A 15502-nucleotide genomic window follows, 5' to 3' on the forward strand; every position below is an offset into this window, starting at 1 on the left:
GGCTTAAAACTTTCCATTTTGACAAAGCTTATAAATGTAGTTAGGGCTGAAGACTGGTCGAACATACAGTGAGAATTATGGCAGAGGCTTTTTACCCTGTGTGGATAAGAGAAAATCCAAAATAAACTGAAACTAGTCCACCCAGTTCTTGTTTTTGAATTCTTGCACATTTCATTTACACCAAAATGTAGAAAAACTAAAAAAGGATATAAGCGTTGTGTAATTCCATTACAGTCCCATAAGAGCTAAGCAGGAGCTTGGAAACCAGACCTCTAGAGGAATGTGAGACACTTCAAAGAGGTGCTTTATTTTAACTGCAGGTGGATTGAGCTAAAGTGATGAACAAGGAGTTGGAGGCGACGTATACAGAGGACCTTCCTGCTGCAAATGTCAGAAGTACATTTACTTTAAAATACAATCAAAAGAAAAAACTGAAATCAGACATGAAAATTTGGTTTGACTTTCACAAGTTTTAAATCTACTGCAGCATTCATGAGAGATGTTCTATGTAGCACCACCTTCCGTGTAAAAACTGTAGTTTACAACTGATTTTACACCCTCACACTGGGGGTATAACAGCTATCCAAACCACAGTTATTCACTGAAACCACAGCAGCGTTCATACTTTGTTTTTTCTTTACAGAGGATGAAAAAACACAAGTTTCATCACTTATGAACAAAAATAAACTCTACTATTCTGATTTATTTCTAATTTGCTTTTCAGTTTAATCGGGGCTCCACATATCACAGCACAAAAAGGTGGAATTAAAATACAGTACTGCCAAATCTTCATTTCACTTTGTGGTCTCAGTTTTATAGTATTTTTTTTAGCGGGATTCAATGTGAAACAGAAGGTTTTTCACATCAAAGTGGGCTTAACGTCCTTAATTTCCATGCACAAATTACATTAAATAATTTAAGGCACACATATTTTATTGTATATGTAACTTCTTCAATTTAAGCCATTAACCATGGCTCCAAGCTGTTTGTACGAGAAGGAAACACACATTAAAAAGAGATTTGTAAAACAGGAAACAAGCTAAATATGGCATACATATTTATAGCTCTTATTTTTTCATGTGTAATGAATTACTTAAGACATCTTTGGACCATGGTGAGAATCTCCCGTTCCACCACATCTCAAAAGTGCTCTGTTGGATCGAGATCTGAATGTCATGGCAGAAATCAGTGTCATCAGACCAGGCAACATTTTTCCAGTCCTCTGTGGTTCACAGTGTGGTCTCCTGCTGCTGTAGTCGATCTGCTTCAAGGTTCGACATGTTGTGCATTCAGAAATTCTCCTCCACATATCTTGGTGGTAACAAGTGGTTATCTAAGTTATGGTTGCTTTCCTATCAGCTCAAAGCAGTTTGATCATTCTCTTCGGACTTCTGACATCAACAAGGCATTTTTGCTCTGTCTGAAAAACCCCTGAGATAGTTATGTAGAAAAATCCCAGTAAATCAGCAGTGCTATTTTCAAAATCACTTAATTCCTCTCCTCCCTCATGCTCATTCTGATGCTCAGTTTGAAGTTCAGCATGTCGTCTTGAGCGTGGCTGCACGGAGTTACACTTGTGGGGTTGGCTGATCAGATATTTGTGTTAATAAGCAAATCTGCAGGTCACATTAGACAGCCGCTCCTCTCTGAGGAGAAAAGGGAATTTTTCCTTCCCACAGTCCAATGATTGCTAGGGGTTCATATGATTGTTGGGGTTTTCTCTCTATGTATTATTGTAGTTCACCTTACAGCGACTTGAAGCAACTGTTGTTGTGATTTGGTGCTGTATAAATATAATGGAATGGAATTGAATTAAACAGGTGTACCTAATAACGTGTCAAAGAAGTGTAAATGCATTTAAATGGGGTAAAGCGAACATTTTACTGGGAAACTACACAGTAATAGTTTTGCAGTGATACAAAACCTGTGAAAATGGAAGATTTGATTTAAATTTTGAACACTGAAGCAGGAATTGTGCAGTGTTTTCATGTTTGACAGAATCTGTTAATTTCCCAGTCAGTAAACCTGAGTCTGGTGTTCTGTGTTTAAAACTTGGCTCTTACTTTGGGGAGGGACAGCGAAGGTAATGAGATTGGACTCCACGGACGCTCTTCTCCTCCTCTTCTTCCTTTCCATCAGGCACCATCTGATCACCTCGCTCTCCATGTTCATTGGCCGACGCCATGGCAACCAATATGCCTCCTTCCCTTGCCTCTGATGAACCTGGATCCCTACTGACAGAAGAAAATAAATAATTGTGCTGTTTTTCTCTTTAGAGACATCAACAAAATAAAAGCATACTTCATCCTCACTGACTCTCAACTTTTTTCCTGTAACTTGTGCGATGTTTTCACTATTTTATAGATCAATTTAAATAAATGAATAACACGTACATGAGTACTCTCTAAAACGTCTTGACAAAAGTGTGACACCAGACATTTAATATGATGCTAAGTCTATATTTTTGTCAACAGTTCAGCATTGTCATCTGAGTTAATGCCAAAGTTTAATGGAAAAAAAACAAACAAAACAGAAACATGATTTTTTTAAAAGATCAAAATTTGTAACTTATTTTCTTAATAAATTTCAACTTTAATTAACATTAAATTAGACTATATTTGGTCAAAATTAAGCTAAATTATTATAAAGATATTGTTCTATCACAATAATTTGATTGCACGTAAAATATCACAAAAAGGACAAAAAATTTTTTTGCACTGTACTAAAGTGACTGTACTAATGAAGTTGCATGAATTTGTGAGCAGTATTTCACTGTTTAATAATCTTTAACTTAAGTTTATTGATGGACAAAACAACAGCACAAAGAAAAGGACACTGAAAATAAATATTTCCTCAATCATGCACTATAAAAAATATGACCTGTCATGTCTATTTTAATTAAACCGTATCGCAGATTTAAACTACAGAAGTAGACCCACAGTCCTTTAGGAACAGACACATTTTAATTCCAGGTCTACAAAAAACAAACACACACAAAAAAACCCAGAACATGAAATGCAGAAAGCCGTGTTAGTTCCAGTTCTCGAATAGTTGATGGACATATGCATATTTGGTGCTGCTGTCCCTCATTCTCACTGCTTGCGTGTCTGGATGCGGTTGAATTTGGGAGCACCAGTTTACAGGAGTCTTCAGGCCTGGCAGGTGTGCCCTGCAAGGTGGCTGGCCACACCTGAGGAAATGACCACACACACACCTGCAGCTGATCAAGGCTCGTCGGAGGAGCTACTTAGGAGTGTGGCGGAGCTCTCTCCGACGCTGGATTGTTGTGTGACTACCCATCAGTGTTTTCAACATATTAGTGAGTGTAAGCCAGCCACAGTTTGAACGTGTCTAAAGTCTGCCTCTGTTATTTCTCACGGGGAACGTGGAAACGAGAGGGCAGCAAGCACGGGGTGCGTGGACACTTGGAAGTGAGGACACAGAGCACAGACACTGGGAGGAAGACATGGCACAGGAGTCTGGGGTGCACAGGGATTTATTTTTGTGTGATTATTTACGTCACTGTAAATAAATGTATTGATTTCATTGAAGAGTCCTGCATTTGTGGTCCCATTTTTCCCCGTTCCCACAGTTTGCCAGTGCTAACCATGACAGTTTTGATGTGTTAACTAATTATAGAGAAAAGTAAAAAATCACAGTGGTCATTATGTGTTCAGACACACTCCTCTCCCCTACATTAGCTACATGAAGTTATATCTACAAATCGGTATCTGTGCAGTTATTGGCAGTATTGACAATATTGGATCAACATCAAAATATACAGCATTGCACAGTACTAGTCTACATGATACTTGGTTTTAATACTTGCATAAACACTGACTGGCTCTAAGTGGAATTGATGGTGTTAAACAGAAAAGGAAAACTCAGATTTCTAATTGCCCTGCTCTCATTAAGCTCAACATATGTAGCTTGAGTTTATGTCAGTGACAGTGATTAATAATCAGCCTGAGGGGAGGTCAGATTAAGATTTAAGAAGTCTGATTCTTTCTTCTTGTTTTTCTCTCAGCTGTGATTACAGCTGAAATAAGTCAAAACACCAAATATTCTTTCAGTTATATTGATCGACAGTCAGTAAGGGTCAACAACAGGCAGCCATGACTAAGATACTAAGCAATCAGACAGAGCCTCATGTTGCTATAAGTGTGTGTGTGTGTGTGTGTGTGTGTGTGTGTGTGTGTGTGTGTGTGTGTGTGTGTGTGTGTGTGTGTGTGTGTGAGCTGAGGCCTTCCAGCAAGTCTATTTTTAAGGCGGTGACAGCTGCCTCAGCCTGCAGGCCTCACAGCAGTGCTGAGACCTAACAGCTCTGAGCCTTAAACAGCAGCAGAGGAAGAGCTGCTCTCAGATCAGATCAGATGTGTGAAAATTCAGAAATAATAAACAGGACTTCAGCTGCATAGAAAACATCTCCTACCTGTGTCAGTGTGTGTGTCTGAGAGTGAGTGTGTTTTCCTACCTCTGTCTGAAAGGTGCTCCTCTGAAGCCGACTCCGAGCGCTCTGACACAGACTCCTAAAGTTAGACCCTCTCACCTCCCCCCACCCTGGACCGCCTGGCCAGTGGAGGCCCTGACACCTGACACCAGAGCTGTGGAGTAACTGAGTACTCTTACTCGAGTACAGTTCAGTTAACCTTTACTTAAACAGGCCTCCTTAAAAGACACAACCAATCCGAGATGGAGAGACACACACTGATAAAAATGCAAATTAAATGCAAATTAAGGAAATGTTTATTGAATAACATGCATTGCAGGAGGATTCAGCTTTCTCTAATTTCACTGAGATTTACATCCACAACATGATTATGTCGCCTTCCCTCCTACTACGTTTCCTCCCCTGTCTTTTTTCACATACTTCTTCTTTCTTCCTTGATTCCTTTGGTTTCTTTTCTCAGTCCTTTTCTCTCCTCTTCTTTTCCACCTTTGTTTCTTTACTTCCTGTTCATTTCCTCCTACCTTTTAAACAGATCTGCCTCCCACTGCCTTTCTTCCTGCATTTCCTTCCTTTTCTTTAGTTTATTCCCTACCAACAAAAATTTGGTTGGGGTATTGTCGTGGTAATTTCATCTATCTCGGTCTATTACTTCTGCATTACATTTAAAATTTGGTGTTCTTAATACCTAGCAATGTTGATTCTTGTAAAATAAGGAGATAAGGTCAGCAAGCCCACTTTCATATTAAATCCTTCTTAAAAACACATTTTTTATAGGTGAATTATATGAGAGTTACTTCTATCTATCTACCTTTTCTGTGAAAAGATAGGTTAAATCTGATAAGCGTATGTCTTATATGTAACAAAGTTACATTGTTGCATTAGAAAACTTTATCGCATTTATGTTGTAGATACATTGTACAGTACATTGTATTCATTTTCTTTAAAGTTACAATGTTGTTACATCATCAGCAATGCTGCAAGCTTATCAAATAATGACCAAAAACATCATGAAATGTGTTTGGAGGTCAGTTTCTTTTTAATTTATTCATGACGTTTTTTTTCTTCAGAGCTTTCCTTTTATTGAGTCCTTTTCTTTCTCTCCTTTACACTTTTGTAAAGTTTCTTTCTTTGCCCTTTCTCTCTACTCCTCTGTTGCCCTCCCCTTTTCTTCACTTAGTGTTTTTTCCTGTATTCTGGTTTCAGACAGCAGGTAAACTCTCTGCGTTATAGTCACTCGGCATAATAACACGTTGACTTTGAAACACAGGAAACAAAGCTTCTAAAAGAAAGGAAAAGTAAGAAATAAAAACTCCACACTGATGTATCACTGGACTTCAGCAAACAACTGATAAGTGCCTTCCTGTCCTTTCAGTGCACAGAACTATTTTTATTTTTGCTTTTGTAACACGACCTCCCGTAGAAAGCTGATTTTCTCAGTCAATGGTAGGAACTACAGTCTCCCAACTGTGTTTGTGTGTGTCTGTGTTTATCTGCAGTCAGATGACAATCATCTGGACTATTTATAGTCTGAGAATGCAGCTAATTTAAGTCACACACACTCACACACACACTGATATTATGAGCTCATTATTTAAAGGCTCACAAAATGAATTCCAATTACTGGATGTTTCAGCAGATCAAACTGAATTTAAACTCCTCTTTTCCCATGAGAGTCTATTTCCACTTCACGTGATGTGTTTCAACTTAGTCTCATTAGATTAATAAGATACACGAGTCTTCCTGCATGCATGTAGAGCTAATTATGGAAAGAGCAGGAAAAGCTCTTGGATAAAATTATAATAATCACAATTTCAGAGTCTGCCTGTGGTGATTTCTAATCCAGCTGTTTTAAGCAGGAACATTGACATTAATACGATGATATTTTTCTGCTTCTGCAGATCAACTCTTTATCATTTGCTACAAAATTAATGATTTTGCAGACATTGATCTTCACACCACACCGTCCAGTCCATTACAGGGGTGACATACACACAGACAGAAAACCTACGGCCAGTTCAGGGCCTTTTTTTCTGCCTGTGTCCTTAAAATCAGTCTTGAAGGAAACCCTAAATGAAGCTATAGGATAGAGGAGGATTGGCAGAGGAGCTGTGACTGAGAACACATACAGTAAGTGTTTTTAACCCTCTGTGTATAAAGTGGTGTGAGATACAGCTCTGCTGTAGTATGGCAGGAAGGGACAAAGCTGCTATATAAGATGATAAACTGTGAGGTTGAGCCCCCTCTTTACTGTCATGCTCTTATTTTGAAAATGTTGGTCCCTTTATAATTGAGTCAGTATAAAAGAGCCTTTCCTGGGTTGACTTTTCCTGTTTCTTCTTTTCTTGGTTTCACCATTTTTCCCTTTAAAAAAAAAAACAACAACAACTTTGCTTTGCTTTCTTTGTTTTCCCTCTTTTGTAAGGTTTTCACCCATGTCCAAGTGTTTCTATAGTCCCAACTCCCCACCTGTCCTCCTGACTGTTTACCCTTCTGTGGATACCTGGATTGCAATTTTATTTATTTATTCAGTAAAACCAAACCTTTCTATTAGCATGTTTTGTGTTTAACTCCTCTCTCCCATCAACGCCTCATAACACGAAAGAGAAAAGAAAAAAAAAGCTAACATTTCATAATAGCCTGAGGTGTTCGGCTGGGAATGATGATTATGGCGTCCCTTTGTAACCATGGTTACTCACTCTTGCATACCTGTGTGCACAGTTTAACAGAAGGAACAGAGACACTGCTGTTAACACTGACATTACTCTGAGCAGCAGGCATGATTTTATGGTGACAGTGTGACAGACATGGACATTTCTCACTGGCCTCTGAAGTTTCCTTTAATAACTTTGTTGTGAGTAATGAATTTATTTTTCAATTAGGTTACAGTGGGTCCAAATTCACCCTCCTAAGTTTGTATCTGAGGCAATGTCCATGTCTGCTGTAGCAGCGACAGGAGACAACACATCCTCTGCCTCCTCTTGCCTGGGCCTTGAATATTTCTTTTTCTTCTTCTTTTTTTTTCTTTAAAAAAAGCTTCTGATATATAGTTGAAGTGCTTGATCTAGTTAGTCACCACAGCTGCTGAGACACAACGCTTACAGCTTACATAGCAATGCTATGTTGGATCTGCTGAAAGGATGCTGATTAAGAGGCTAAATAGAAGAAAGCCCATGCAATGTTCAAACTGCAAAAAACTATGGGTTACATCTCAGATGCTACAGACCTCATAATAAGAAAAACGACCAAGTATGACTTGTTTGAAAGGATTTCCCGGTATAAGCCTCTTCTCGCTAAAAAGAACATGGCAGCTTGAATACTTGAATACTTATAGAATAATATCCTTTGAACATATGAGCCCAACGTGGAGCTGTCACTGAGCTGACCATGAACTCCTCTGTATACCAACGTATTCTAGATTCAAATGTGAGGACTTCTGTCTAACAGCTAAAGCTTGGACCAAACTGGATGCCAAGCACTGCAGAAAATGTACAACAGAATGGCTGAAAAAGAAAAAGATAGAGGCCCAGTCAAAGTCCAAATGTCAACCTGATTGAAATGCTGCCGAGGGACTTTAAGAGGGCCGTGCATAAATGAGTGCATACACACCTCTATGAAGCAAGAAGAGAGGGTCAAAATTCCCCCATAACCATGTGAGAGACTGATAAAGTGGAACATTGAATGATGAATTCAGTTTGTTGCAGTTAAAGGGGGTTCCACGAGCTACTGAATCACAGAGCGTTTGCCACAGGACTGCAAAGAAATCTTTCTTTTTCACATGACTGTGACAATATAAACAGGTCCAGGAATACTGTCATGTTGAGATCATTAAATGCCTGCTTTAAAAAACAAACAAACAAACAAACAAAAAACAGTGGGTAAATGATGGAACTGTTCCAATCAGCATATTTAATAAAAACAACAACAACAAGGAAGGCTCCTTAAGTAGAACACCTACTTCACTCCTTAACTCCTGGTGTCTGATTGTATCTCTGGTGGAAGGGACTGTGACCTACCAAAGAACCATGTGCTCAGACTGAGGAATGAAAATGGAGCATCCAGGGAAAACTTGAGCAGTCAGTGGACTTTCACACATGACACATTTGACTCTCACAAAAACCACTGTTTTTCTCTTAATTTCACATTATTTATTTTCTACTTTTTTCATTTTTAGCTTCTTTTGGTGTTTGGTTCCTTTAGCCTGTTACAAAATAAAACTTACGATAAGCCCAGTTCCGCCTAAAGTAAGCCTAGCTCTTTATTCTAGGCATTTATAAATGATATATTGACAGTTCATTAATATTTAGTAACCATTTATCTATCTTCAATAAGTTGTTGATCATCACAAGGACAAGAAGATATAACTCGCATAGGAGGCAGGACAGAACCAAATCCAGTTATGCTGACAGGTAACTGCAATTTGGACACATTAGTGAGAAACATGAGAGGAAATAAACAAGAAGGATTATTCTTGGAGCAATCACGAATCACTCCGTTTTATCAACCATCTCAAACAGTTTTGATTTAAAGGTGTGTGCATTAAGAATGATGAAGCCCACACACTTTTAGAAGCTTTTAAACTCTTTATTTTATTGAAGAGTAATCGAAAGTGCTTTTGTCTAGACACAATAAAAGGTGAAACTGTAACTAACACTGAGTAGGTTTTGTACATGCTCCACACAGCACACATGTGCAGACACTGTAGGTGTTCACCCATCAGCCATTTATGCTCATATTAAAAGATTTCCAGGAGTGTAGGAGTGGCACGTTGGCTGCTTGAGAGTTCAACACGACAGAGGAATAGCAAACAAATAGTACTCTGTGAGAAAAGGCACGTACAGGCACAAGAAGAGGTAACATCACGACGTCTAACTGCAACATCCACAAGAAAAAAACCCCACGGTGACGGCACACTTCTCAGTGTCAGAGCTAACAGGGCAGCGGTGTGTCATGGTCCCTGTGCCTCCCCGGCCAGCCCAGTGTGGCCACAAGTGCTTGTTGTTTTACTGTCTCTCTGCTCCCCTTGCCTTGCTCTCTCTCTCTCTCCTACCTGTCTGCCTGGGCGGAGCTCAGATTGGGCTCACGCCCTTGGCCCACGCACCTGCAGCTGATCTCCGGTGATCTCCTGGCACTGCACTGTCAAGATATCATCATCATGTTGGAAAAAGACTTTTTAATGGAATTAACCAGCAAACACATGTAAAACTCTCTGGTAACCATGGCAACAGGATAGGAACTCATTGCTTTCCACTGCTAAAGTATGATTTTGTGGTCATTTCATGTATTTCTGTGTCCTGAAACAGCTAGTGGGACAACAATGGCAGCCATTTCGACAATAACAAGGTAGAAATTATTAGTAAGCTACAGAACCCACCTCAACACAGTGGTTACAGCATTTCTCTGAGGCTTAAGGAATCAAAAATCACCTAGTGTATCCAGCTGGTAAAATGCTACTGGCTTTTCTTTGGTGGCATGTTTGGCACTCTGATGCTGGAAATGTTTTAAGACATTCTAAAACAGCCAAATGATTTCATGATATTGTTGGGCTTGAATGTCAGGATGCTGACTGGTCAAATCCTTCTCAGGGTGTCTAGGATATAAATTGTGGAAGAGTTAGGACATTCAGAATTAAGACTGATACATCAAGAGGCCTTATGTCTTAGACACACTACAGGTATTGTTCATCCCATTGGTCTGAAGAATAGGGCTAGAACAGCTTTCTAATTTTAGCTGTCATTACAATCTGGAAATAGAGTAAGATCACCTGGCACCAAAGATCAGCCAGCAGCAGATGGACAGATTGGATTTGCTCTTTAAAAATATCCTTCTTTTTCAACCAACTCTTTGTATTTAACCCCTGACGAGTCCTCAGACTCTTTGAATTCCTTGACCTAAATACAAAATGTAATACTGCAATTTAAATGCATGCACTGGTTCTCTTTGATTTCCAAAATATGTCACTTCGATCCAAGAAAATAAAGAACACACTACCTGAGGGTGGTCTTTCATCATTTCAAAAAATATATATAACACTTTTTGTAATAGTGTTATTTTTTAATCCTGACTAAAACCATCTGTTATGAAAATATATACTATTGTGTAATAGACCAGAGGGGGAGGGCTTTACCTTATTAAATATTCTATGGAAACTAAAGAGATGTGGCCAGAGGTAGAAGTTTGTTAATCCTGTGAGGTCTCAGTGATTATACTGATGCTTAGCGATTACAAAGTCATTTTGTTATTATCCCAATTCCCAAACGTTACAGCAATCAGAATGCCTTTTGCTTCTCTCCAAAATATAGGGTCCTGACTGAGACCTCATAAAGTTAAACATACTGAGTACAATGAAAATAAATTCACAGTTTCTGTCTTTCTGAGGGAGTGGAGTTACTTTTCCTTGATTCCTTATATTTCTGGAATAAATCTCTAAATAAATCTTTTGGGACTCTGGACTGAAAATGTAACAGGTTCCTCCTCTGAAGAGAAACAGGTGTTCTCATCTGCCAAGTCCGGCTTCTTGGCAGCAGCCAGCTTCATGTCATACCAGGAGTGTGAGTTTAACTTCGGAGCCAAGCCTTTCCGTCACCCACACACACACACACACACACACACACACACACACACACACACACACACACACACACACACACACACACACATATATATATATATATAATTTTTTTTTTTTTTATTCCTCCCCAGTCTGGGACACCCACTGAAATGTGCCAGACTCACATTCTGAAAGTGATGCAAATATTCCCCTACAAGGCCGGCACATGTAAGTACTACACAATGGAATAAGTTGATATCCTGGACATGAAGATTGCCATATTTACAGCTTTGTAACATATATGTGTAATATGCACCAGATGTTGCTTTAATGACACTGAAAGAGAAAACAGTGGGATGAAAGTTAAACAATCCCCGTAAATCAAACACCCTTCAACATCAGATTGCACTTTTTCCTGAGAAGACATACAACCCTGAATGAGAAGCTTTGGGGAAAAGCAGCGAGTGGTAAAGTGACATTTATATTATTTTATTTACAGTTACGCTTCCTCAAGTTTGATGAACTCCATTACCCATAAATAGAGCTCAGTGTTAATCTCATCAGGAAATCCAGCTTTTGTGGATGACGTGCTTGCTTGTATTAATTTAGTCTTGATTTTTTTCCTCTTAACTATTGATTTCTTTGATTTTAGCTCTAGCATAGTGCATGTGAAACTTAAAATTTAGCCAAGTGTCTTTGAAATGATCAGTTTCAATACTGTGAGTGCCCAAATGTTGGTCATCGAAACATAATGTTCTTTATTGCATCAGTATTGTTGGTCCATAGTCTTTTAAATGGTTTCCAATACTAGATCAGGATGTTAGCAAGCTAAAAAAAAAGGCTCTTTGAGCTTGCAGATTTACTTCCTGTTGTTAAGTCAACCAGGTGCTCTTCTTCTTTGAAGCTTGAATGGTGTGGAACAGAACAGTATCACTTTCCAGTCAAACCAGCAGGTTACAGGAGATTTTACTTTGCATATTTTAAAAGTCTCTGCGTTAGACGCATTTTCTCAAAGTTTATAGATCTCCTTCCTGTGACTCAGCCACTGTTGTCAACAGCAACAGGCAGCAGAGGGACAGCCGCCTCACTCTTCTCAGAGTTGCCACCATCATTCTTCCTAGTTTGGTGGTTGGTTGTCTTCTTTTTCTCCTCCTTCTCTGCAGTATCTAAATTAGCCCTTGGGAGAGGTGGGAACTCCCTGCAGTATGGCGGCGGCAAGCATGGCACTAGATGTACCTCACCACTTTCATTTAAGAGCTGGACACAGGTGTAGAAGTCCTGCGGTGAGGGGCTGGTGCTGAAAGTGAGGTCTGGAGTGGGGATGGTGTTGGAAAGGCTGGGATGTTCCATCATGCTGTAGTCCGTCCGGGGCAGTGATACGATCTCTGGCATCGGCCACGGGGAAGGAATACTCAGAGGTGGGGTGAAGGCTTTATTGGGTAAAGAGCAGTAAGGTGGCACATTCTGCATGTACGAGTTTGGGTTTAGAGCTGTGAGCTGATGCCGGGTGGACACTTCTAAGGGCGCCGGGTTGCAGGGAACTATTAAGGTGTCCCTCTCTGATTCCGAAGGGTTGTGTGCGTCGCTGCTGTGCTTCGGTGTGGTGAGATAGATGTCATCAGTGCTGACGTGGTCCCAGACTTCCTCAGAGTAGCTTGGAGGCCTGTAGCTGTGGAAGTTACTGAAGTGGCGGTTGATTTCGTCCAAGTTCCCCTTCTGAGGATGGAGGTGGGGATGGGAGGAATAAATAAATAAAGAAAAAAATAATGAACCAATGAGAAATTAAGATGTAGAAGAAAATGGGAAAAGAAGAAGAATGATAAAGGAAATAATAGTAAGGCAAATTAAGAAATTAAGAGGAAGAGGATCAGGAAAGCAAAAGCATGAGAAATGAAAATTAAGATGAGGAAAAATAGAATCAAAATGTAAATGGGAAATGAGGAAAGTGATAGAAAAAAGAAAAAGAACATGAGGGCAATTTTCAGTGAAAACAGCAAAAGAAGGAGAAACATGAGGATACAATAAGAAAAAGAGGGGGAGGGGAGATAAAAGCAACAAATGGAAAGAAGGCAATAAAGGAGCAGAAGTACAAGGTCAGGACAAATGGCTAAAACACGACCCTGAAAGGAGGGATGCATGCACGCATTTTACCTTCAGGAGCAATGGGTCAATCCCGATGATCCGTGGCTTTGGAATGGGTGGCAGGAAGTACTCTTTTATTCTGAAGGTGAATGTAGACAGAGAGGAGGTTTGAACATGTCAGTACGCAAACAAAAACAACACATTCATCCTCCCACGCTGTAACAGTGTGACCCTGAGAAGAGACAAAACCTATCGCCGTTCGCTCATTTTGTCCACACTGAGGAGTGAAGCTAATCTTTATTTTTCACAGTGTGTTTCTGTGGAGCCTCTGAAAAGTTCCCATGGAAAATATTATTCTGAACCACTTTCTGCTTTAAATAGGAACTGTTGGTGTGTATTATGGGGCAATGCAGATATGATAAATTATAGGGAAGAGAAGCTCAAACACATGCCAAAATAGCCAAAATATCCTGATCACCTCCTGGTGGCTGTATGTAGTATAGCTCATAAGCCACACCCCCTCTATTTTGTGACTACACAGTCTACACTGTAGACTCTTTTGGAAGTTTGGTGGTCTGAAGCATTCAGGTGTATGTTAACACAATGCCAAGGAGGAAAGACATGGGCAATGACCTCGGTGATGCATTTGTTGTGGCCCATTAACCTGAAAATTTTTTTAGACCATTTTCAAGCTATGTCCATAATTTCTCTTGTGAAAAGGATTATTCAAAAAAGACTGATCAACAAGCTGGTTTGAAGGGGTTGCCAAGAGAAAACAACTTCTCTCTAAAAAGAACATTGCAACACAGCTTAAGTTTGCAGTGATGCATCTGAACAAACCAGAAGACATCCTTTGGGCAGAAGAGACCAAAGTAAAGATGTCTGATCATAATGCACAAACAAACACAGTGTATCAGCACAAACAATTCATACCAGCTTACAGCATGGTGGTGGAGGGATCATGAGTTAGGCTTGTTTTGCAGCCACAAGTCAATGAGTTGACCATGAGGTGCTCTGTATATCCAAGTATTCTAGAGTCAAATTTGAGACCATCTGTCCAACAACTAAAGCTCGGCCCAAACTGTGTCATTAAACAGGACAATGATCCCAAGCACAGTAGAGAATCTACAGCAGACTGACTGTGGCTCAGTCAAAGTCCAGACTTTAACCTGATTGAAATGCTCTGGTGGGACTAGATTATTTTTAATATGTAGTGATATGTAAAACCTTGAAAAAGGGTGTACTTGCCTTTAATTGACACACATAAAATAGGCAGCTTCACAGCAGCACTAAGCTAGCACACACACATTGAACGAAGTCAGTGTTCCAGCCATAAAATGTATTTAATCTTTTTAAAAAATGTAGCGTTATCTCTGAGCCTGCTCTTCCTGTGCGTCAGAATTGGATAGTTTAACAATTTAAGTTTAACAATTTCTCTGCAGCTGAACATTCTTTACAAATTTGAAGGTCTTCCTAAAAATGAATCAGTTCAGATGTAAAGAAAATTCTTATTGACAGCTACAAAAACAAGAAGCAGGGCAGCAGTTAGCGTCTTACTTCTACACCTGCAATATTAAACCCAAAAATCTAAATCAAATGATGTGTGTGTGTTTGTGTGTCCGGGCGCATGTGTATATGTGGCAAGACAAAGATAGAAACAGATGTGTATTTTTTCTCACCTCTTGCTTTGTAGAACAATACTGAAGGTGATAACAAGCAGAGCCACAACGCCAACTCCAGTCACCAGAATCAGCACCAGCAATTTACCTGCACAGGTAAAACACACCTTGAGTCACCGTCCCTCTCCTCCTCCCCTGCAGCTTTACTCCTTCAGTGACACATTTAATTGGGAAAAGGGATGTTTTTTTAACAGAGGAAATCTTTTGTGATGTTGTGGGTGGGCCTAAGGGGCTTGGACCCACCAATTTAACAAAGAGCCCATCAGGACTGCCTGTGAGAGAGATTTTCCTCGATTTCATGTTAAATGATTATAACAAATACAATTAAAAATAAAAAATGAAAAAAGACTGTCGTTTTCCAATCTTTGAAGATAACATTCATTAATTTATCATTCACACCAATCAGAACAGGCCATTTCACACGAGCTGATGCATGTTAAGCAAGCAGGAGTCATTCAGCAAAGAAACTTTCTTTAATTTTTTTTCTTTTGCATTGCATACTGCTGTGGATGCATATCTTGTGACATGGCATGATGCTTATTGAAGCAGCATGGCTCTCTCCTGCTGTTTAAAAGATATTTACACTACCCTTAGGGGAAAAAACTAATTTTCCCTGAGATTGTTAATAAATGGGTCACATGTATTTTACACAGTAGCTTTTTTTCACAGTAGAACTACACAGAGCTGAACATTTCTGCATATCGTTCTCTTTGAAAGCAGAGGCAGTTTCTATTGAGAGAAGTT

General features: G+C 39.5%; 2 protein-coding genes across 5 annotated transcripts in view; both read right to left on the bottom strand.

Moving 5' to 3' along the window:
• Window positions 1-4539, bottom strand: part of styxl2 (serine/threonine/tyrosine interacting like 2) — a 35991-nt gene extending 31452 nt beyond the window's left edge. Inside the window, exons 1-2 of one of the 2 annotated variants that reach the window (XM_026159376.2) lie at window positions 4475-4539; window positions 2064-2234 (exon numbers count right to left, since the gene is read on the bottom strand). In XM_026159376.2, the coding sequence (XP_026015161.2) occupies window positions 2064-2185 (122 nt within the window). In that variant the 5' untranslated portion in view covers window positions 2186-2234; window positions 4475-4539. The remainder of the gene's footprint in view (window positions 1-2063; window positions 2235-4474) is intronic. The other variant, XM_026159377.2, reaches the window with a different exon arrangement.
• Window positions 4540-9010: 4471 nt separating this feature from the next.
• crfa4 (cytokine receptor family, class I receptor 4) overlaps window positions 9011-15502 on the bottom strand; it is a 60085-nt gene continuing 53593 nt past the window's right edge. For all 3 annotated transcript variants that reach the window (XM_026158600.2, XM_026158599.2, XM_026158601.2), the window contains exons 7-9: window positions 14759-14846; window positions 13149-13218; window positions 9011-12713 (exon numbers count right to left, since the gene is read on the bottom strand). In XM_026158600.2, the coding sequence (XP_026014385.1) occupies window positions 12036-12713; window positions 13149-13218; window positions 14759-14846 (836 nt within the window). In that variant the 3' untranslated portion in view covers window positions 9011-12035. The remainder of the gene's footprint in view (window positions 12714-13148; window positions 13219-14758; window positions 14847-15502) is intronic.

Source organism: Astatotilapia calliptera, chromosome 23 (assembly GCF_964374335.1).
Source record: "Astatotilapia calliptera chromosome 23, fAstCal68.1, whole genome shotgun sequence".
Lineage (NCBI taxonomy): Eukaryota > Metazoa > Chordata > Actinopteri > Cichliformes > Cichlidae > Astatotilapia > Astatotilapia calliptera.